This window comes from Mchenga conophoros, linkage group LG19, assembly GCF_057382185.1.
Source record: "Mchenga conophoros isolate Kocher_MC1m ecotype Shallow Benthic linkage group LG19, M_conophoros_male_GT1.1, whole genome shotgun sequence".
NCBI classification, from domain to species: domain Eukaryota; kingdom Metazoa; phylum Chordata; class Actinopteri; order Cichliformes; family Cichlidae; genus Mchenga; species Mchenga conophoros.
In genome coordinates this window covers 30,818,742-30,844,125 of record NC_140544.1, presented here as the reverse complement: position 1 = coordinate 30,844,125, position 25,384 = coordinate 30,818,742, and the positions used below count along the sequence as shown (strand labels likewise).

The 25,384-nt window shown below is 41.7% G+C and overlaps 1 protein-coding gene across 1 annotated transcript in view; it reads right to left on the bottom strand.

The window, feature by feature from the left end:
• Window positions 1-760: 760 nt before the first annotated feature.
• Window positions 761-25,384, bottom strand: part of fsip1 (fibrous sheath interacting protein 1) — a 29,707-nt gene continuing 5,083 nt past the window's right edge. The window contains exons 7-9 of the mRNA XM_085256736.1: window positions 24,478-24,639; window positions 10,700-10,852; window positions 761-2,388 (exon numbers count right to left, since the gene is read on the bottom strand). Coding sequence (XP_085112862.1) covers window positions 2,284-2,388; window positions 10,700-10,852; window positions 24,478-24,639 — 420 coding nt within the window. The 3' untranslated portion in view covers window positions 761-2,283. The remainder of the gene's footprint in view (window positions 2,389-10,699; window positions 10,853-24,477; window positions 24,640-25,384) is intronic.

Sequence of the window (25,384 nt, the reverse complement as noted above, 5' to 3'; positions counted from 1 at the left end):
AAGAGAGCCAAGTCACGCTGTGTCAAACAACTGGAATCCATTAGTTGGGTCTTGTGAATCCTCTGAGAAAGGGAGTATCCTTGGGAGTCAACAGCAGCAAAACTCAACATGAAATATAACCTTGTTAAGCAGCACATCGACACAGATATGGCCACACATCGCATTGCTTCACTACCACTGGACAGGTAGACATAAGGAATTTAGCCCTGCAGAGTAATAAAGGTGCTAACTTTAAGGAATATGGAGCTAAGTTATGGCTGTGTGCCACTTTTGCCATTAAGAACTTGCAATGAAATTCCATACTTTTCATAAAAAACATCTAAATATAACCTGTCAAAAGTCAAGATGACTTCCTATCCACAGACCAGCTCTATAGCTTGCTAGCTGCTGTGCTGTAAGACACCGCAGCAGTATATAACTGCAAACTGAAATATGACTGCTAATTTAAATCTTTCTTGGGGTCAGAAAGAGCTGGAATGTGCGCCAGTGAGGGTCCCGCCAGAAAACCCAGACTTTCTCAGTGTGCCGCAGGTCTCTTTACATTAGCACTGACCTCATTCTTGCCATAATGAGCTCAGTGTTTTTCCATTACCCTAAATGAGCAGTTTATCTTACTCTTCTGAAAATATACTGTTTCAGTTACGCACACATTATTTGTGTACAGGAGACAAATACGCTACATATGCTGTGATTAATGACATGAGTTGCACATGTATGACAAATAAAAGTTTAAAATAGACAGTTTTAATCTAGTCCCATCAGTTAGAAAAGAAAACAGTGACGCAGAGTTCACCGTGTTTGGAAAGTGTCCTTGGAGGTTCACCTGGCTGATTCCAGTGTAGAGGAATGTGAGATAATTCCTGCCGTTTAGACGAGGTCAGAATGCGGGGGTAAGGTGAAGAGTGAGATGAACAGGCCTATAGGTGTCCAGTGCAAGGGGAGTAAAAAGGCAGGGCCTCTGGGCTGAGGTTGAACCGGGTGTGGATTAGCTCCTAAGATTTTGCATGCACGGAGCAAAAAAGGAACAACGTCAAGGGCTTCCAGAGGTCTCTCAAACAAACCAAAACTCGTCATTCTTAAAGCTGCCAATCTTTTGTCAGGGTGAACCACTTATGTAAATGACAACTGAGCTCGAAAGAGGTCACACAGGGTCCCATTTCAGAGGATCTCGCTAACCCATCCGCTCTGGAGGAGATCACCTACAGAGCCAGGAATGAGCGGAATGCTTGGAGCTGAGCTACAGCCGACTATCACCACCGTAGAGCACACATCCTCCCTTCTCATTAGCAGCAACGCTGGATGTCTGACCACACATTACTAACACAGACGTTCTATATTTTGTCGGAAAAAGCTTTAATGCACGGCAGCGCTCAGAGTTCACCCCCACAGACACGCTGCTATAAGCTGATGTTTATGTGTGCATTAGAACATTCTGCGGCTACAGCACCCGGTTATTAGATTTAATGACAGCAATTTTCTGTTCTGATCTATGATACTTTGGTTAATAGAAAGCATGGCCCTGCTGCTCTGTTTCCTCATGCAGACATATAAACACAAATAGAAGCAGTGTTATAATCGAGCTACATGTTCAAAACATGCAGACCAATTAGGATTAAAAAAACCCAAACAAAAAAAACAAAACAGTTCCCATCCTAAAGTAACCAAATTTGATGACTATAATTTTTCCACTTTTAACACATTGAATATAAAATATCCATCAGTTTATGCTGCTATACACTGATCAGCTGCAATATTAAAACAATGGACAGGAGATGTGGATATCATTGAAGACTTCATTACAAGACAACATTTAAAATCTCTGGATTTTCCATGAAAGGTATCCCACTTTTCGTGGAAACTTGCACTGATGGTCGGCACCACCTTGCGCCAGCAGGACAGTGCACCCTGCAACAATGCAAAACAATGCTCGAGAACACATCAAGGAATATGACCAAGAGCCCAAGGCATTGACCCGATCTTCAAACTCCCTGCACTTAATCCCATCAAGCATCCATGTGTTCTGCTGCAACAAGCCCAAACCTTAGAAGTGTCATTTCAAGACACCCCAGAAGCCCAGCGTCCTCATCCTCACAGGCCAGGGATGTCTTAATATCACAAACAAGCGCACACGACTTCCCCTAGGTAGCTTTAATTTTGTAAGTCTATAAATGAAGAGACTGTTCTATCATCAGAGATCTAATGCCAAAGTCTAACCACATAAAATCATTAATAAGTCCCAGAAATGATCCCGTCTGGTAGCAGTCAAATCATTTTTTCAGGTCTTTATGTTGAGTCATTCATTTCAAGGTCCTGGCTCCAACTTTTTGCCAGCTCACATCCATCCATCAGGCAAAGTAACTGTTCGTCCGTCAGGTCCGGAGACTCATTCTGCAAAAAAAAAACAAAACCCACCAACTGATGTAAGATTTCAGTGATGCTTGTGTGAATTTAGAGTTTCAAAATCAATTAAACAGACACAACAATATGTGTGTATTTGCAGATTCGTTCCACATGCAGGCCTACGGTGCGGATGTGTAGATATGTAACTGTTTCCAGGTCACGTCTGCCGAATATTATAAAAAGTGACCAACTGCTGACATCATTCCTGCATTTCTTCCAAACAAATTTTACTGGGTCTAAAGCTTAGTTTCTGACAAGTCCAGACAAAGTGCTGTATTAATACATGACCTCACACAACAGTGGCACTTCATAATAATGTACTGCACCGCTCTGCTTTGTTGGAAGGTGTGTGGGAAAAACACTTCCACTTGGATGCTAGTTTTGTTTTTCTACGCATAAGCCAGACTCCTCACAGGCAGCCTGGGACAGCGAGTGAGTTCAAGGATGAAAGAAAACTAGGTTATGAGGAAAAGGGCTTGAAAGTTAAATAAACATCAAAATCTATTCCTGGGAATGACGCGTCATTTGGCGCTATATGCAAAGTCTGAATTCCTGGCGACCGTAACTAATTTACCTACGCACGTGTGCTCATAGACAAGCGCAAGTTCACGGTGTAAGGACTCTGCACTTTGTTTAAACAGCTGCAACTCAACAGTCAATTTGTTCCAATATTATCGACTCATTACCTTCCGTGACAACGTTAAATCTCTGAGTTGAACAGAAATCGCTGTCATCATTCTCTCTGCGCTCGTGTTTTTAGCTGTCAGCCCTAAGTGAAATGAATGTCCCTGGCCTTGAAGTAAGGATGCGATCCAGATATTCTGTCCCTAATCTCAATCACAGTCTTTAGTTAGTATTAACTGATCTTTCCCCCTCCTACTTTTGATCAGCAAAACAATACAACACTGACATTTTAGGGAGTAAGTGAACATGTTGTCCTCAAAGTTAGTGTGCTAGAAGCAGAAAAATGGGCAAGTGTGAGGATTTGAATGACTTTAACATGGACTAAATTGTGATGGTTAGACGGCATCTCCAAAACTGCAGCTCTTTGTAGGGTGGTCCGAGGAAGGAACCGTAGTGTCATGGGTGGCCAAGGCTCACTGATGAAGGCATAAGGTGCTCACATTGCCAAAAATGTAATACAGGCTCTGATAGAAAGAGTCCCAGACACATTACGACTGCCAAAACCCCCAATGCTTTGGACAAAGTCCATCTAGATGTTACTTTAACACGGACTACCTACCTAAGCAGACCATGTACACACTTTCATGGAAACCCTGATAGCTGTGGCCTCTTTCAGCAGGATCATACACCCTGCCACAGGGTGCACAACAATGAGTCTATGGTGTTGATTTGGCCTCCAAATTCCCCAAATCTCAATCCAATTGAGCATCCGTGTGATGGGCTGGTATAAGAAGCGCAATCAAAGGAGACCCCACCTTGCAACTTACAGGACTTAAAGTGCTAACATCTTGGTGCCAGATACCACAGCACACCTTCAGGGGTCTAGTGCAGTCCATGCCTCGACAGGTCAGGGCTGTTTTGGCAGCAAAAGGGGGACAAGCACAACATTATACAGGTGGTCATAATGCCTGACTGACGTCCAAAACAATAGATTTTAGAAACCAAAAGCAACAACAGTGACCTAAGAAGATATTAAGCAATGCAATTCTTTTCACCTCTTCCTCACACCGCACAGAGTAATTCCCGTGTCTCATCTACCCCCTTTAGCTAGTACCATTCACCGGTCATATGCTGACCTGACCACCCACTGAAACGCTCCACCCCATTGTCAGTGGGCTGACAAGACATTACCACACAATCCCGTCCATGTTCAAAGTCCTCCAGAATGTAATCATACCCTTTAGGTCATTGCAGGTTGGGTGGTGTTATTCATCTTTACCCTCACAATTATCCAGACATGTCATCATTTACCAATAGACAGGAGCACACAGGCACCACAGACACAAACGCCCCACAGTGCCCCCCTGGAGCGGTTCATTATCTTGACCCTTCAACATTCATGTAGCTGTGGACTTGACCTCTGCTTCTACATGGCGCAAATGAAACAATAAAAGAGCAAGTTCGAAAAAAACAAACAAACAAAAAACGTAAATAAATATAGAGTTTAAATAAATGTCTATCCATTCTACAGCCGCTTAGCTATTCTTTATATATATTCTTATGTAACAACTGACACCTCGGCCACAGAAAAAGTTTGTTAAGGAAAGGAGACGTACATTTTTCTGAACGTAAGTGAGTAATTCCTGCAACTTGAGACAAATGGCAGAAGAAAAAAATTACAAGTCAATTAGAGGCTTGTCATTATTTTCTGTGTACATGAATGGGGCAATAAAATGTGCTCCACTGGCTGGAGTCTTAATGGTCTGAAATGCCTCTAACTGATACCAGCCGTCTTGGAGATGGGAACAGGTTAGACTTTCCAACAGAGAGGAGAGGAAAGGAAAGAAGGAAGAAAGAATGTTCTTTCTACTGCTTTGACAAAATGCTACAACTCTTTAAAAGTGGTTGACCTCCGATGACCTCGGTACTTGAGGAGGCCAGGGGTGTCTGTGGGTGACTGATATGTGCTTTCGTGCTGCTACACAGCCATTTAAGGTCCTTCACACGGGTGTTCACTGTTCGTAGACTTAAATTACACCTTTCTTGGCTGCTAATTCAAAGCACATTGTGCGCTGTCGGTCCTGCGTGCTGCACAACAACATTGAATATTTAGTATTTACTGCTGTTTACACTTAGCTCGATTAATGTGATGGTGTTGTGTTTAATATGTTGCTTTGGTTTTTTTTGCTTGTTTCTCTTCTTTTTCTCTCAACAGCTGATCCAGGAGATTCTCCCCCCCCCTTCTCACTGTCCCTCTCCCCTTCTGTTTTTCTTTTCCTTCATCTTTCTCTCTCCCTTTCCTGTCCCTCACTCATGTCTGTCCCGTCTGTAACATCTGAAAATAAAATAAAATAAATAATAAAAACAAAGGTCGATCAAATGGACCAATACGGCAATGCCACGATGATCCATTTGGCAAAATAAATCCATTGGGTATCCTTGTTGGTCTTCAGACAACAATTCTGACGGCTAAAGAACCAAATGGGACAGGCAAAAAAAAAAAAAGGTCCTTCATTTCTTCTTGGTGGAAGGTTTCGGTTTCCTAGCAGCAGGGAACACATGAATTTTGGTAAACAGCACAGAAAACTGCTGGGATTACAGGAAAGCTTTCCAAAGAAAATGTTTGATAAAATTGATTAAGGTGCTTCCAGGGAGCATCTCCTTGTTCCACTGGGTTATCAGTGAGACAGGAACAACAATGCTGGGCTTACATGACAGCTCATGAACGCAGAATTCACTATCAGAGCGATTCTGAAGGGAAGTGAATGAGTAAGCAGGAATAGATAAAAACTTTGTTTCTGGGTGGCTTTGGGTCGCGTACATACAAGCATCTCACATACGCAATCTACAGTGAAGAGAAGAGCTGTGTATGCTGCAAAGCCTTAAGCTGGCAATCCCAACCATGATTCTCTGTAATAAACATGTGAAATCCAAGGTGGAAGTGGAAAATCTTGAGTTTGTCAAGTTACAGGCCTTTGACAGTTTCTGTTTTATTGTCACCGGGGTCATTAAATAGTTTTTATTTTAAAGTGAATCCAGTTCTTCCACCAGCAAACAATGGCAAGGCGAGTGAACTTCTTGACCTGAAAGATCAGAACTCTCCGCCACTCTCAGAGCATGATCAGCTTTCCACAGGGAGATAAATCTGGCAAAGACAGAGATGTGGAGCCCTCCAGCTACATTCTGCAGAGGACTACCACCTCTACCACAGCTCATCCTGCGCTTCGTACACACAGGATGCAAGACCAGGTTTGAGCACAAGTGTGGGCCGCTCAGCTTTCAGGGTCACTGACTTCAGTTGCATACCTGAGCTCTATAGTCCACAGACCCAGACGTTACTCCTCCGGGAGAAAGAAGAACTTAGAATGAATGGGAGTGCAATAACTTAATTATTGCACTCCCATTCTGCTATACAGTAGCATAGCACCAACATTATATGTCATGTCAAATAGCAGATAATATATATTTTAACATTTTTTTTAAATGCATAGTAACTCTCCTAAATACCCAAAGAGCCTCTGCTTCAACTCTAACAGCTATATCAACATAAAATAGTCTTTGGTTTTAACTCTAAGAGCCATGTGTCAATTGTTTTGTTCATCCTAGTCTCCTTTGCAGAGCCTGAACAGAAGCAGAAGAGGTTGCAGCAGCAAAAGGTTCAAATCTGACAGATTTAAAGTTGAGAGCTTTGGATTGCATACTTAACAATGACACTGTGTAATTGGGAAAAAAAGACTCTGGCTTTTCTTTACTGTATACTTCCATAGTTTGAATCACAGGTTAAAGTGCAGCGGTCAGGAGTGCTGACTGCCTGAGATGGCTAACGCTAGCTAGACAATGTTCCTATGTTTAATGTGGGACAAACATCTCTGTGCACATGAGAGCTGCTGCTAAAAGTATCTTTCAGTTTCTGAGCTTGCTAACATATTACATATCCTCCCAAATGACACATGTTGTAAAAGTTCAAAATTACTTAATCACCAATCATAACTTCAATATTTAGGAGGCTAGGCAGGCTCAGACGTGCCCCGTGTCATTAAACCTATATTGCATCCATATTTCAAACAGCGTCTGCCATGGTCTGTCCCGAGGCTTGAAGCTTAGGAGCTGTTTCCGCAAATATATCCAAAAGCGGTGTCACCTCCTAAATTTGAATTTGTATATTTGAAGTTGAGTTATAGAGCATGTATAGGAGATAGGAGAGATCATAGTGACACTGAAAAACCTGAGACCAGTGGGGAAGAGACTTTTCTCAAATTGAGCCCTTTCCAAAGATCATACGGTGACAAAGCAGAGCCGATGAGGGAGATAAGCTAGCAGCTAACAGCCATCAGCTGTGGATGCAGTGAAGCGAGGAAAGTGGTGAAGCATGCATAGAGACAGATAATTGATTTTGAGATTCAGATCCAGATAAGTCAATTTATAAAATTTTTTTTAACCTAGACTGCTGTTCCGATAAATGCTAGAAATAATGAGGTAATAACAAACTGCTGTAAGTGAGGAAGTATGACTGATAGTGTTGGCCTGATTAAAACAAGACCGTTGGGCTGGAACTATCCTGTTTTACAGTAAATGCTGAGATTGTCCTTCCTTTTGCTGTAGATTTAGGAAGGCAGCCAAAACAGGCTGCAGGAAAACGAGCACCAGATCAACTGTCGAGCATCACACAGTTTCTTCAGAAAAATAGGCTTGTTAACCTCGTCAAATCTGCTATTTTAAGATATCTTTGTTTTACCGTATTTCAAGCATGTTTAAATAAATAGCTACGAAAAACCTAATACTTCACCTTCCTAACTTCTCCTTTAATCACACACTTGAATTTGGTCAAACTCAATAACAGGAATGTCACGGTCTGCGGAGGCAGACCGTGCGGAAATGTGTGTGGTGGACCCAGGAGCGAACACAAGCGAGGATGCAGGAGTGGAGTTAAACAAAAGCGAGCCTTTTATTCTGGCTGATGAAAGGAACAAAACAGAGTGAGGGCAGCATAAGAGTAATAGTTAAACAGAAACCTAAACTGGACATAAACTAAGGAAAAGCTATGGCTGGAGATACGGAACACCGGGGGTGGTAACACAGACGACGCGACACAGACTACATGAAACACAGAGACTAAATACACAAGAGGGATGATCAGGGGAAGTGGCCACACATGGGAACACAGCTGACACATATAAACATAACAAGACAAGGCAGGAGTAAACAACACTGACGGGAGACTGTCAAAGTAAAACAGGAAGTACACAGGTGCAAACAGGAGGAGAGAGAGAGCACGGGCATAGTGGGCTGGGGAAACATGGAATGAAACACAAGGAGGGGAGATGAGGGCTCACAGATACATAGAGGGGCACACAGGGGATAAAAGTCACAAGGGGAAGTCAAATAAGGAACAACATAACAGGACAACTCAGGAAACATGACCTAAATAAGGAACGAAATACAAAAATACAAGAAACTAAGAATACTGGGCCCACATGGCCCAGGACCATGACAAGGAATTTTTTTTAAAAGTGCTCTTAAGCAGTGGTTCACCAGACTCTCTGAAGTTTTTCTTTTCTTCTCTCATTTTCAGTCCAGTCCTTGTACCATTTTACTTTTTTTACATACATGTTTTTTAAGCCACTTAACACTGACATATGAATCACTCAAGCATAAAAAAGGCACTCGACCCAAGGGATGAACCACTGTTGTGTTTACACATAACAGAGAAACCCATTTGTATCTTTAGGCACTTTGTTACTAGCAACCTGTTGCAAAAGCATATTATTTGTTCTCCTTTCCTTAGTCGAGTCTATGAAAAATGCCAAAGATAACACAGTTCGACAGGCATAAAATAATATTTTTGCACCAACAAGGTAAGAAGCGTAGTGGTTGCCTCACAGCAAGAAGGTCAAAGCCTTTCTGTTTGGATTGCATGCTCTCCCCGTGTCTGTGTGGGCTCTCCCCAGGTTAGAGGAAGAGGTTAGTTGAGGTTAGAGGGTTTAGGTTAACTGGTGATTCCTTTGCTATAAATGTAAATGGTTGTCTGTTTCTGTGCTGGCCCTGTGAGAAATTGGCCACCTGTCCAGGATGTATGGCTGCTGGTTTAGACTCCAGTCTCACCCATAACCCTGAATTGGATAAGCAGAAGAAAACAGATGGATGTATGGATGGATAAATTTCTTCTTATCACACTTTTAATCCAATAGAAAACTACACAGAAACACTGCATAGCTAGCAGACAGTCGGTGTAACTGGAAATACAGCCTTTGGTTCTATGGCTTACACACAGATCTATTGAAATCATTACAGTGCTCAAGTGAATATTTGTCCCGAAGGCATTCACGGCATTCTGTCTTCACAAGAATGGGATCTTGGGATATATGCATAACATTATCCCTCTGGGGACGGCTGTCACCCAACGTGGAGGCCCAAAAGTCTTGTGAGAGTCTCTGAGTTATGTATGTTATACAAATCAACTTTATGAGTATACTGCAGCTGTGTGAGACTGGTTAAGTATGCCCTCCCAGACAAAATCTGTACAAATAAATCTTTTTCTAGCCACAAAACAAGGCCCGTGGCACTAAAAATATATACACCGTGAGGCTGCTGTTTACATTGAAGTCACTCGCTGGGTTCACTCATTTAGTCACACTATATAAAAATGCAGTGACACATGGTCAAACGCAAAGAGTGTGTTGCAGCACCAGTAGTTAAGGGACTGGTGGGTTTGATGTTTTGGAATCACGATGAAAGAACGGTTTTCCTCGAATGGAGCTCGGCTTAATTAGCAACAAAATTCCACTTGTCTCTCCTTAATTAGGCCAGGAATAGGCCTCAGTTGCATGGCGTGATGCCGTGTGATGTAAGGGTGTGGCTGCCGCTCGGTGGTTTTATTACCTCACTATTTGTCAGAGAAATGCCCATCTTTTATGTTTGAATTAGGCATACTGAATATACATCACGCTGTGATTCATCAGTGTGAGAACTGATGAAAAGAATTCCATAAACAGCAGCAGGAGCTTCCCTTTTAACACCAACAAAGTCTAACAAATAAATGTATTAACCCTGATGTTTTCCTTTTATCTAACAGAAAATTTAAAGTCATAAGAGCCAGAGAGAGCAGAAATCAGGCCCGTCCACCTTTGTTCTTGGAACATTCTTGCATTGTGCCTTTAGTGACAGTCCTCTGGTTGTAACTCTGCAGACTCCTAAGATCAGACGGTGCTCAATGGTTTCTAGGGAACACTGTGGAGCGAAGACACTGAATCTTGGCAAAGATCGCGAGAAAGCAATTAAACGTGGAGGAGGACAAAAAGGCTATCAGTGGAGAAAATGACCATCCTGGCCTTCTGATCAAAACCATGCATCAAGAGAAGCAGAGGGCGAACTTTAGCTCATCGGTATAAACCAGACATGAGACTGTAAACTGAAAAGAGAGAGAAGTGAAATGAGGGAAAAAGAGGAAAAATTATGGGTCTGCAGAGACACGAATGTTGCATGTGATTTCATCTTCTCACTCTAAGAATGACAGAGAATGAGCTGTATGCTTGTAATAATTTGTTACACACGTGTCTACAGATGAACGCTGTGGAGCATTATAATGCACACAACACAGTCATATTGTGTGTATGCAAGTATTTGGGTGCGCATGAGCATGTGTTTTCTCGTGAGTGTGTAGCTGCTTTGAACTCACAGTCATCTCTTGGCTTTGACCCAGGAGCTCCAGCTGCCGTTGGATCTCTTGGAGCCGCCTCTCCTGCCCTCTCCTCTCCTTTATATCCTGCAGGACCTTCTCTCCTGGCTGCGGGACCCCATCGCACTTCCAACTAACCTCCGAGCCAAGGCCCTGATACACAACAGACACGAGAGGTTCTCACGGGGGGAAGAAACACCTCATCTCCCGTGGGTGCTCTCCTAGAGTTGTGCTCGTGGCTTCTGGCTGTCACTTGGAAGCATTTAAATGGTGATAAAAGCACATAGCAGTTCACCACAATTAATTCCTGTGAAAGCTTTCCATACTCCTACAGACGAGGAGTAAAACCCGGAACTCATTACAAAGACCTGAAAAAGTCCAAACAGGGGTCAAACATAAATCACCCATTTGTGGCATCCACGTGCACTGATACATGAACCCCACTCTCATCCAAAACAAACCCTGAAAATGGGTCAGGAGGAAATAGGAGTCACGCTTGGAGGATTATCAACAGATAGCTGATAAGTGGGAGGTCTGTCTTTCCCGACCAAAGCGTGCGCCATTCTCTTTGTATCGTGCACAGAGACCGAAAGAGAGCCTCTTTAAAGCCACTGAATATATGTCAGATTCTTTGTAAATCATAAGTCTGTCATCCTACATCAGCATCAGTATTTGAAAAACAGTTGGCACTTAAAAAAAGAAAAAGAAAAGAGACCCTGCCCGCTGGAGAAACTGATCAGGAAGGCTAGCTCTGTGGTCGGCATGAAGCTGGACACTCTGGTGACAGTGGCAGAGAAAAGGACATTAAAGAAACTGCTGGACATTATGGACAATGCTGGGCATCCTCTGCACACGGCCATAAACAATCAGAAGAGTCTGTTCAGTGACAGGTTGCTTCTCCCAAAGACAAGAACTAACAGACTTAAAAACTCCTTTGTCCCACACGCCATCAGACTGTTTAACTCCTCCCTGGAGGGGAGAGGGAGGGGAGACAGGAGGACAAAGGAGGGGGGAACAACTAAGCTGTAGTGCCTCTGCACCTCACTGTACAATACCTTGTGCAATACTTTTTGTAAATAGTCAACAGTGCAATAGACTCAATACTTGAAATGTGCAATTCACTTGTATTTTTATTTTTATTCCTATTTATTCTATTTATCCCCTTCGTATATTTTATTTATATTTGTCTCTGTATTTATATATGTGTGTGTGTGTGTGTGTGTGTGTGTGTGTGTGTGTGTGTGTGTGTGTGTGTGTGTATATAACAATTCTGTAACTGTAACTTCGGTCGTTGCTGTGCTTTTTTTGGAAGTCGAATTTCCCAGAGGAACCCACCCGAGGGATTAATAAAGTTCTATCTTATCTTATCTTATCTTATCTTATCTTATCTTATCTTATCTTATCTTATCTTATCTTACGCCTTCATAAGTAATAATGCAAACATGAAAAATGCTGTAGACACTGTCCGGTACGTGACCTCCGCTAGAGTCGCGTTTTAACCTCTAAAAATAAACAGCTTCTCCATAAAAGCATGCAGCTAGGTTTAAAACAAAAATTGTTGGGTCTGTGTGGACGTTGCCAACCGCACGACTGTTTTGCAGTGTTCGTCCAGCGCCGTGTGGTTAAAATCTCTCGGTTAGTCCGGATGGCAGGCGGGCGTGTGTATGATCTAATAACGTTGAAATTGATGGACATTTCATAAAATTGTTGACATCTCAATAGGGACTCGCATACACCGAAATAGTAGGTTGGTGAAGACAGGGAGGCCCAGAAGAAATTATGAACTTAAACACTGAGCTACTAAATCTGTTATGACACATTTATGGTGGGATGTAATCTTAGTTTAAGCCGGGGTAGGAGGGGGTGCTCGCTAAAGCTGAATTAATGCCTCTTCCCTTGTCAATAAGCCAAACAGACATGCCTATTCAGCTAATATTGTGCATTGCATTTACACAGATTTTTTGGAAATTAGTGATATGACTGCACTTTAATACTCAAGACTTGGCAAAAGCGAATATCTCCTGAATGTTCCAAAGTGTGTGTGGCCTCACCTAGCCGTGCCCTCTGTGTCCTTATAAGGAAATAATGACAGCTTCTATCTGAAGTCTCTTTTAAGTGGTTGTCACTAGAGCCCTTCGGTTCAGACTCGGTCATCCTAGACTACAAAAGCGAGGACCACGATGGGATCAGACTCCTGTCACGCACCAGAGTGAGAGATACAGCATTCCAACCAGGAAAAATAAAAATTAAAGTCTAGCTTTACCCTCATCATCACACCACTAAATGCATGTTGCTAAAAAAGCCCAAATCTTTGGGAGAAACAGTTTATTTAATTTGGAAACGACAGCTGTCCTACTTTTTACTATAGGACTGCAAACATGCAGGGCACAGCTGCCATACAGGCTGCAAACTTCAAAACTGTCTGCGAAAGTTTAACAATAAAATAAGCCATTACTGGCCAGTTCAAGTGACTTGCTACAGATTTTCAAACTTAACCAACACCCTCTGACTAAATTAACACCCTATAAAATACTTACTTTGTATTCAAGGCACAGCACGAAGGTTCTGTTTTGTGGAACCTCCTGATCTGCTGTGTCCTTTATGAGAGAAGCTTGCTTGTTCTCCCGCAGTCCAAAGACATGTTTAAGGCAGCTGGTAATCTAAAATGGCTATAGGTGTGAATGTGACGTGAATGACGAGTGTCTCATTGTCTTGTGTTGTCCCTGTGATGAGCTGGTTACCTGTCTAGGGTGTACTTTACCTCTCACCTTCTGACAGATAGGATGGGCATCTCCACACAAAAGATTATCTTTTAAACTCTTCTAATCTGTCCATTGGTCAAGGATCTTCTCTCATGGTAACAGCTAACAGAAAACAGATGATAGAAGATAATTTAGGATGTTTACGTAGTTTGTTTCACACTGTGAGTATTAATAATACTAAGTGTTAATAAAAACTCCAGTTCCTTGATATCAAAACAGCTCTAGGACCTGTAGCTTATTTCCCCCTCGTGTTAACTGTATGTTCTGTTCATAATACATATGCTGAAATTACAGTAAGGGTTCATTATATTGATTAATATGAGCGTGAGTTGGTCGCGCATGGTCCATCTGGACATACAGCATCAGTTGTAATTCTAAAAAATGAAGTGCCAAGTAAAATAGTTTTTATATTGCTGGAAACTTTAAAGTTCCAGTGTGTAAAATCTCACCACTAGATGTCAGTAGGTTGCAGATTGCAGTCAACTGAATTCTGTTTTCTTTCCCATCCTGTTTCCCCCTAAGTGCATGAACCTAACTATAGTGACCACTATAGGACAAACAACTCTGTCCACCATTTATTTGTAGTGAGTACAACCCATCACTGAGCTGTGTACCTCAGCTGTCAATATGCTGGGTGTCCACCTGTATTTCCTCTGGAAGAGACTGTAAATATTCAAGCTCACTTCTGTCCAATGGCAGCAATAATGAGATGAGTTGTTGAAGATATCCTAAACTTTTTTGCAACTGTTACCTGCTGTTAGTTGGCGTTAGGTAACTTCTTTAAATTTTCATATGATGTGCGAAGTGGGAAGTGGGATTTTTAGGATACTTGAGCCTAACATTAGTTGGCACGATATTAGCTTATAACCAGCTGCTGTTGTTTAGCTGTCTGGAGGCGAACAGCTGACAATAATTAACTGCAACAATATCAGGAATAAATAAGCATGTTTATCCCCGACTCTGTGTGTCACAGCCCTGATTTCAGTTCAGAAGATGACGCTGAATGTGAGGAGGACGAGGATGAGATGGAAACGAGGGAGTAGAGCACTGGTGGAGGAGAAAGACATAATGAGAAAGAGATGACAATATCTTACGTGTACAAATGTTAAATGGACAGATATATTTTAAAAGAGCCATTTGTGATTTTGATTACAAAGCGTACAATATATGTAACCACATACATAAAACACGATTAGGCGCAGAGGCAATGACCATCTCGTCCACTCTTAGTTGGAAAATGTAATCACACACTAATGAATGGATATTTCTGAGTATTTGATACCTTTTTTCTATTAAACAACCTCAAAAAATTCCTTACAGTACCTTTACTGACCTCTGTATATTGTTGCTTTGATGAGGAACATGTGAAAAATGTGTGCAATAAGCTGACATGTGGTTCATGTGTGTTCCATCAAAGAGTCAGTGGATTACAGTCTATTAATTGCCTTACTTTTCCAGCAATGTTTCTAAAAATATAATAGATTAGGCACTTATGATAAATGAGCACAACAAGTTTAGTTCATTTTGCAGGACATTGGCAAGCATTAACAGTAAATTACCATTTGCTCTTGTGCCAGTTAAACGGTAGTAATCACCTCTTGGAAGAGAATGAAGGATTTGTGCATTGACCTTAGCATACTCCAGCTATTGCTCTACTGTTTTGTGCCGCATTTGTGCGTCTTCTTCTTAAATGCTTGATAGCTTTAACTCAGTATGTGACTGAGAGTGACTTCCAAAAAGAACAGGGAAGAGCGAGTGAGGTAGTGTTTATCTGAACAACACAAAGAAATGTGGTAATTGTCCTTTTTGGAGTAACTACTTGACAGGATGTACTAGATCTCCAATAATCACATCACCTATCTGGGTCACAGAATTGCTGGGAGGCCTCAAAAACCTGGATATGTCTCGTTTGAGCATGAAAAACATGTCAAACATAATTAGCTTTATACAGAAAAGTAGGTCTGCCAATCGCTGAAATGTGAATTTACTGCTTCGAACTTTGCTCTGGTGTCACAAACTGAAACATCTTGAATTCAAAATAAATGTTATTAAAAAGAAAAGAAAAACAGTCATTCATGCATGATATCGTGTCGACTGAGAAGCTGCCCTTGTTTTACCTAACAGTTCACATACTTTTTTTCTTGCCAGAGTATAAAATAAGAAGCGTAACCACGGTTATTACGGTTATGCTGCTTGTATGACTTTCAGATAACTCAAACCAGGCGTGCTTTTCACGTTCACTAATTGATTTTTAATATCCCGTGATCAGCTTTATGATCTCTATTAGAAGCATTACATTCCATCCAGACGTTGTCACGGTGTTTGAGTGTGAACCAGCTGCAGCGTTTGATGGATGATCCGCTGTTGTCCAAAGTGACAAAACAAGAAAAATAGCGGGGGGCTTTTTGTGCCAAAAGCTTCGCTTCAAATTAATTCAAAAAAAATCTTGGATGCCCAACACTCAGAAATACTGAATGTGCTACATACTGATGTTCCCATTAAAGCAGCATTTTATTAAATAACGTCAATCATATTAGCTTTAATAGCAAAGGGAGCCAGTAAGATTGGCAGACCGGTCTCATTCTCAGATGCATCTCATGAAAACAAAACAAATATTTCGGTCGTCATCACGCATCAGTGCTCTGCTGCAGCCTACAGTGACGAGCATATGTTATTACGTAGTAATAGCACATACCAGCCCAGCGGTTACTTCAGCTTCCTTCGTAGTACGTTATAGATATTAAGGAGGAGAGTCTTAAGCCTGACCAAAACCAATGCGACAGCTTGATGACCTTGTTCACACTTTCAAGACAAGCTAAACAGTGACACATGCTCCGAGGCAGGAAATCCAAGGAAGTGTCAAAAGTAAAATCATAAAAGCTACCACACATGCCAAATAAACTAATTGGTACGATGTGTGGTCTCTCGAGCAAAGTTCACAGGAAAATGACGACTTCTGGATATTTTTCTACATATACTGCAAAGAGTTACGCAAACAGAAGAAAAATACGTTTTTTCTTTGGAAAACAATTATGTGATGTGAACACAGGCCAGCGTTTCTAACAGCAGTTTGTTCAAGCATGCAGTGATTCACTGGGCTTGATTCTCTGGGTCTTTGTTATATTAAAAGTGCCTGTTGGTCACATTAAGTCACTCGGTCATTAAAGAAAACAGGCTGCATATATAATGGAAACAGCCTGCTTTTGTTATACTTTGAGCTACCAGTTTATTAAACAATCGATTGCAGTTAATTGCAATAGCCCTGCAATAATCGGTGTCCTTTCCAGCCTTAAAACTTGAGTTATTTGTTTCAAATCTACAATATGCTGCGGGGCTTTTTTCAGACTGTGCTTAGTGGTTGACTTCAGTACTCTGAAAGAATGTTATTCGCATCCAAATCCAAGAAACACTTTTCATTATAATAAAACACAGTTTGACAGAAGCTCCATACAAAACTCCAATATATTTTCCACTATGACTTGGGATTCTGTTGGAAGGTTGATTACTGACCGCTCAGTTTGACTCCTGGTAACGCTGTAGAAACTGATTCCTGTTGATTGGAAAATATTCTCCCCCTTGTGTTTGACTTGTTAATGCCCTGTGGCTATGCACTGCACAGGGGCCGTGCTGTGATGATAAAAGAAGGCCAGCCGTGCTGACTCACGCAAAGATGTCTGGTGTTGTTCAGGACAGCACACTTCTCTTTCCTCTGCGTTTCTCTGTTTTCACTCACACTGAATCTTTTTTTTTTTTAAAATCTGAAGCATAGAAGGAGCTCAAGCTGTGCCACGTGGACCCAGGCTACCTGCCAAGGCCTGTCCACATGCCTTGCCACGAGCACTCCCTGTGAGAGCTCAGGAGCAAGCTGTTCAGTAGCTATAGAAGAGCGTTTTCACTTTTCCCTGTTTCTTTCTCGTTCTTACCCAGCTATGACCTGCAGTCATGTGTCAATTTCTCAATCAGAGATTCTGCAACACAGCTGTATGGTATACACAGCCTGTATATAATACCCATTAGGAGCTGACACTCAGGGAAGCAAGGTAATGCAAACAAATGTGCATGTTTTTGCACCACTCGCCACGCACAGAGGCGTATTTTTACCTCTTGAAACCACTCCTCCCTCCTCTGTAAAGTTATGCCACAAATCTGCACCCTAAGAAACAGTGTCAGGGTTTGTATATCACAATCTTAAAAATGTCCCAGATACAAAATTTGTTTGTATCCAAGCTGTCATTTTTCCCCTCCTGAGGTCATGTTTTCCCATCAGTACTTTGGATCCCTGTAGATAACTCGGTGATTGGTGAGCATTCCTAAAGTATTAGAAGATTCACTTGTGGGTCATCTGGATTTTATAGTTGCTTTCTCTTTTAGTATTGAGGGTGGTGCGTAGCAATCACTGCTGCATAGATCATAACCTCCTGGCAGTCCAAAAAGGATGTTAAATGTGAAACGGGTTTAAAGAAAACACACACACACGCCACCTGTGTGTTCACAACAACTCAGCATTATCCAGAGAATAATCAGAGAACAATAACCTGTGTGAAAATTTCACTGCCTCAGGTCACTAAAGAAACATTTGCATTCACAATCCCTTTAAACCATTGAAAATGCTTCACAGTCTGATTCTACTATTAAGAGACACTGCTCATAAAAGTGTCTCCACTCAGCCCCACTTTGCTAACAAAAGGTAGTTTAACTCTCTTCCAAATAATGACACAGTTGAGATCGATGTGAACACAGAGCTTAAGAAGCAGGCCACTTTCAATATTTATCAGAAGCATCTGGAGAAGAAACGCATCCAAGCATCTTTTTGCACTTCTTGTCCATCAATGCTGTGCACTGTCAGGCAATATCTGGCCTATAGTTCAGCTGCTAACATTACACATTGAGTGGACTTTTTTTATATCAATAATAAAAATGAAAGACTGTGAGAATTGACAAGGCAATACAACCCTGTGAAGTTTATGATATCAATTTAAGTATATTTTTTCCAAAATGTGGAATTATTCCGTAAAATACGGTTAGCTCTACCCCGCGTATTAAAATGCAAAGGATAGCAGGTTGTGATTTGGATCATAAAGACAGGAGATCAGCAGATATTTAAAGCTTTGCTAATTGTTAACAGATGTCTGTGCGACTAAGTTACCCACCATCGAGGGCCATAATGAGTGGAACAGTCAGATCTGAACCATGACAAGGAAAAACCTCTCTACACCACTTAACACAACTGCTGATGTGGAGAACACCAGCGGGAGAGGCGTTTATAAGAAGACAATAAACTGGGTCTCGCGGGAATTATAGGGTGGGGAAGGGTGTGGAGTCTGTGCTTCTTAGCCAAGTTAACCTTGTGAAAAACACCCGGCGTGCCACACGACAACACTGACACCTCAGCTCTGACCAGCTGTCCAGCCAAAACTCGTATTAGATGTTTCATAAACCTATTCAAAAAAAAGGAAAGAAAGGTTACCAGTGTGATGAATACCAAAGTTCAACTGCTGTTAATGATTAAAAAGGAAACACTGTCACATTGTTTTCTGTTGCGAGTTAGCATATCTTCCATATTTCAGCGGGGACATGACATCGTATTCCAGGGAGGACCGTTTCTTCCTGACTTCTGAGGATACATCGTCCTTTTTGTTTTCCAACTGTCATCACTATTAACAAGAAACATATTTTTTATTATTATTTTACACAATATTTTTCACCTAATAGTTATGTTTTTGTTTTAAAAGTGTACTACATGATGCTTAAATCTCTGTGAAGATTCAAACTATGAGTCGACAGATAGGCGGAAATGTGCATATGTCTTCTTTTTTTGGATTTAAAAAGCAGTGTGAAAGTATGTTTATTTTTATTATTGATTTCCACTCTATTTAGCTATGAAAAGACGCTCCCCATTTTCATTATTTACATATGAAATTGCTAGGGTAGGGAGCAGGTAGGAAGAGAGCCTGGGGAGGTGAAGGTATGCTCTGGAGAGAAGAGGAATGATATGCGTGTGAATGAGGGGTGCACCAGCGAAGATTCAAGCAGTAAAGGTAGTGAAGGTGGATGAGATTAAATATCTGGGATCAACCATTCAAAGCAACAGAGGGTGCAAAAGAGAGGTGAAGAAGAGAGTGCGTGCAGGTGGAGTCTCAGGGGTGATCGTGGCTCAAGAGTTGGGAGTTCGCCTTGTAATCGGAAGGTTGCCGGTTTGAGACCCTGCTTGGACAGTCTCGGTCGTTGTGTCCTTGGGCAAGACACTTCACCCGTTGCCTACTGGTGGTGGTCAGAGGGCCCGGTGGCGCCAGTGTCCGGCAGCCTCGCCTCTGTCAGTGCGCCCCAGGGTGGCTGTGGCTACAATGTAGCTGCCATCACCAGTGTGTGAATGTGTGTGTGAATGGGTGGGTGACTGGATATGTAAAGCGCTTTGGGGTCCTTAGGGACTAGTAAAGCGCTATATAAATACAGGCCATTTACCAGGCGATTTGTGACAGAAGAATAGCAGCAGGAGCAAAAGGAAAGGTTTCCAACATGGCACTGAGACCTGCTATGGTATATAATTTATAGACACTAACAAAAAGACAGGTGGGAGTGCTGGAGATGGCAGTTAAAGGATTTCATCCTGTTTTAATGGCAGTCTGGCATTAAAACAGGGGGAAAAATCCACACACATCCTCAGCACCCTGTGGGGTGAGCGAAGAGCTGAAAAAAAAACATTAAAAAGAATAATTCCGGGTGCCGTTGCCTAGCCTGTAGAGATCTGTGCATCCCTGCATGGATATCCCAGACGATCACTAACTCACCACCAAATCGGCCGTACTAAACGATGTTACAGGCAGCGTAACGTTCTCCATGACTTTTCCAGACTCTTTCACATCTGTCACATGTGGTCAGGGTGAACCTGCTCTCATCTATAAAAATCCCAAACGTGGTATTCTACTTCATATTCCAATCAGGCTTTACAGTACTGATCAGCGAGCACGGGCCCCATTAGAAGCAGTACTCAGTACTGGCAGTACTCATCCTTTTCCTCCTTGCACAAAGGATCAGATACCGGTCCTCCTGATGGATTAAAGACCTTCTACAGCCCTGTCCAGCTCTCCTAAAGTGACTGTCTTTAATCTCGTCCATGCTCTTGAGACGGTGCTGGAAGACACAGCAAACCTTCTGCCAATGGCACATACTGATGTGACATTCTGCAGGAGCTAAGCTACCTGTGTAACCTCTGTAGGATCCAGACATCACCTCATGCTACCAGTAGTGACACTGACCCTAGCCCAAAACACAACTAGTGAAAAAACAATCAGAAAAGATGAGGAAGTAAAAAAATTCAGTGGTCTGTAAAACAATCCCTGTTTTGGGGCGTTTCATTAACACAAAAGCAGCTTAAACTAATTAACAACAATGCCTTGTTTATTAACTGACCACATCAATATCTCAGAAGTTGAACAAACGTGAGTCTATACTCTGAAAAGTGTTTCTCTATCTATTTTTGAGCAGTATATATATTTATATATATATATATAAACGAATCTTTACCACAGCTTTAATTATATGAATGAACTGAATAAGATACGTTTGCAAACTGTTAGTCAAAAGGGCGTTTTCTGCCCAGCACTCTGGTCTCCCACTTAACATTTGTTGCAGTTAGAATTATGGGCACTCATCAGCAACCACACAGTGTGACTAAGTGACCTCATGCTCTTACATCAAAATATAGCTGACCGGTGCACAACAAAAACACAGCTGGACTTGCACTTCAAATACAGAAGAAGCTTTTGGGGCTTTCAGAGCACATAAACTGTGACACTGATTGAAAACCAAGACTGAAAACCATGACAGCATAAAATGTTAATTTTTATTGCAACCAGACATTCAAAAAAAAGCCAGATTTGAAAGGATGACATATGTAATTCTGATGTAAAGAACTCATACACACCCATGTCACCGAACACCCAATAGCAGCTACTTCTCATGACAGAATCGTCTCTGCTGGCTTCGAGCTGTGGGTGGTGCAGGCATTACCACACAGTGATACAGTAGGAGGGTGTATTGTACATTAATTCTGCAACCCAACAGATGTTTTTAATGACAGCGAGGCTATTTCATCTGAAGCCTGAGAAAAGGGGAGCAGAGTGAAGAATGCAAAGGGATCGGTGCTGTCATAAGCCCAAAACTGACAGTGTCCAAGGGAAACAGTGATTAAAGTTGTGTTTTATTTCCTTTCACTCCAGGTCTTCAGTGGTTTGTAGCTACCTGAACTTTTTCCTATCATCATAAATGACCAGAGGCAAAGAAAACACTGCTTTTTCCACTAAAGCCTCACCATGACTCACCATGTAGCAATGCAATGATGAATGCAGTGCATTGAAAAAACAATCTTCCTATGCTTTATGGACCGATGTGCTTGGATATCTTAATAGCGTACCATTCAGTCATTACAGTCTAATGACTGACACAGAAAAGGTTCGGTGATATCAAATCTCAAAGCATTGATATTAAAATCTCGTGTGCAAATATTGTACAAGTAGATAATTTGCGATATATGAGGTAGTTTACTCTCGCAGTAGGCTTTATACGGTATGCAGTAAAGATTGCTGGATGTGTTAATATGAAAAGGAAATGCCTAATGAAAGAGGAAAGCAACGTTGGCACTCCTCTACCTCCACCAGGTCTGAAATTACATTCTAATGGGGAGCAACTCTCCTCTGTGGCAGCATCCCAGCTGGTGTCGGGCCTCCCAGACTCCATCAGCCCTCATAGCCTCAACAGAGAGGCTGTGTCGCCAGGGAGAATTTACTATTAAGGTGGCTAGGAATGAAAGAGGGATTATCAATCGCAACTCACTGGGAAAGAACACCGCAGAGTTCGGAACACGCAGATTTAAGACTTCGGATTCTTTATTAGGGAGTGCACGCTCGAGAGAGAATGACTCCCTCTTCTATGTAAAACGTGACAATCTGACACAGCCAGAAAAGAAGAGACAGTGGAAAACATGGAAATCTAGGTCATGACTTAATACGAATGGGGAAAAAACACTTTCGGTGTTGTTGAAACTAATATATCAACGTCGTGTGCATTACAGTCGGCTCTGGAATGAGTCGGCAAACAAGCAGGTCCACGCTACACGAATGGTTTCGGTTAGAAGCTCAGGAGCTGCTGCCTAAGAAGAAAGGTAAGTTGAAAACAAAGGCGTATTTCCTTTTATGAGCACCTTAAGGATTTACAGCCACTGGTGCGATTTATTGTTGCGGATGGCTGTTTTTTAATCTGCGCCACAACAGCAAGACGGGAGCGAGCTGAGGTTAGAAAACACTTGATTTTTCACACCTGTGGGCTGCATTTTGAAGTTTATCATTTGCTCAACTGGTTATTTGCTTTTCATAATCTGAGTGTCATTGTTCAATTCACATTTTACATCAATTGAAAAGGAATGCCTGAATTAGCCATTTCAACACTAATGGAGAGCAGATGATGGATGGATGATGGGGGGGGGGGTTACTTTTCCAGGATCTCTTTTGAGCAGGCGAGATGATTAAAGGGGTGGGAAGGGAGGGAAAGTAGGCTGCACAAAGTGACACATCCAGCTGTCTACTATTATCACGATTTCATACTACTGGCCAGAAGTCCAGTTCACATCATGTGGGGAGAATCTTGCTCAAGAGAGGATCGTCTTATTTTGAATGGTATTACTTATAGTACCAGATTACTGAGTAGTGACAGTAATGAGTAATGATAATATGGTTCAACCTAAGTATCAGTTTAGCCATTTAAAACAGTGGTGTTTGAAGAGGCAGTGTGTCACCTTTGCCAAAGACTTCACCTTTTTTGATGGTATGCATCTGGCACTCTACTCAGCCAGGTTATAGATCCGTTTATCATCCGGACAGATGCTGTGCATAGATGAACCGACGTGGAATAATTACTGCATCCAACTCAACTTTAAATGCTACACTTGGTTAAACTGCCATTTCCACATATGATTGACTACACTTACAGTGTGAGAGTGAAATAATTAGATCGACGCCATAAACATTCTGGACATCATATCATACGTACTTCGCATGTTGTTCCAGCACCGAGATTCAAGGTTTGCAGTTTTTCCTAGACTAGATCCAGTAGTGATAGTAGAAAATGGCACCCTGGGTTCTCAACATTGACTTCAAAAAAACATCATTTTCCACCGACAGGTTACACACATGCCATCTGGCTTTGAAAACACAGTGATATAAAGTCCTGAGATAACTCACTGAGCTCACGTCTAGGATTGGGCCAGGATAGAGGACTGAGGCCTGGAAAATTCTTTTTACAGTTATAAATATCCGTAAAAATGGAATATTTGATGTTGTAGTGATGTACAGGTCAGAGTCAAAACTTAGAAAATGTACAGCATTTAAGAGGTAAAGGTTAGCAGGTAGCATTTGATTCTAACTGTATAAATACCATATTTAGCACATACAAGTCCCCCTTACTCACATGGGAAGAACATACACTACCAGTCAAAAGTCTGGACACACCTTCTCATTTAATTGTTTTTCTTTATTTTTACTACTCTCTACATTGTAGATACTCACTGAAGACATCAAATATATGAAGCAAGAGTGTGCAAAGCAGTAATCAAAGCAAAGGGTGGCTATTAAGAAGAATCTAAAATATAAAACATGCTTTGAGTTAGTTCATAGTTCATAGTTTTTGCATTCATAGTTTTGATCCCTTCATTGAGAATCTACAATGTAAATAGTCATAAAAATAAAGAAAAACCTTTAAATGAGAAGCTGTGTCCAAACTTTTGACTGGTAGTGTTTGTAAGAAAACTTTTTGCATTAAAATCTGCCAGCAGCTAATACTGCATGAAAAGCATTGTAATATGCTCCTTACATGGAAATGTGGAAAATTGGATGGAAACATGAGACAAAGCCTCTGCACTTGCACAATAATATTTCCCACCACTGGTGAACGGGGGTGAGATCTCCGAGGTCTAGTATAGAGTATAAACCCAATTGCCCTTACAACTCTACTACACTGGCTTACCTGTGACATGGTTACGTTGGTGTATGAGCTGTGCACAGAGTGAAATTCTTCCACAGGAAGGAGAAGGCCGATTTTGGAGTCAATGTCAATCAGCTGCTCCAGGTCAGAGGGCTCCGGGGTGTAACCCTGGACTGTGGGGACAGACACGGCCCACATGGTCTCCTGAAAGAAACACAAGGTCCAATGCGTGTTAGCCTGCTTTATTATGTGGCAACCTAAATGAGAGACTGATGAACATTATCTGCCAACTTAGTTATTTAGCAACTTTGTAATATTAAAGTACAAAAAAAAAGGAAAAACATGAGAGCGATACAACTTTAGGTCCTGGTATTTTTGTCTGGATGGCTCGATTGCCAAACTCTGACAAATGCATCTTCCTCAGAGTAACTGTCTATCCCAGTGGGGCTCACGTGGGAAACAATGTGTGGATGATGAGCTCATCACAGTGCGGCGGTGAGATAAGATCTCGCAATAAGACTATCATGCCAAAGAGGATCGTAACTCTCCAAAGAACGCAGCTGTAACCTCTGAACACTAGGTTCGGAGGAAAACTGGCAAAAGAAAACAGCAAACATTGGGGTCTATTAAGTAGGTGGAACACATCACAACGCAAAAATGTAAAAGCTGAGACCCGTAATTTTTTTATGACACAAATTAGTGCTTCATATGTCGATCCATTCTATTGTTTCAGTCGCTGCAATTATTTCCTTGGATATGGCAGAATATCTCGCTGCCAGACTTCAGACAGGGTCCGTATGTCCTTTTGGTTCACATGCATGCATTTTGTTCCATTGCATGACAGAATGCGAGGTTTTGACAGACATCGCATAAAAACATCAAGCATAGAGTGATTTAATCCTGCTGCTGCTCACCATGGAAGAGAGGAATTCACAGATAAAGAAGAAAA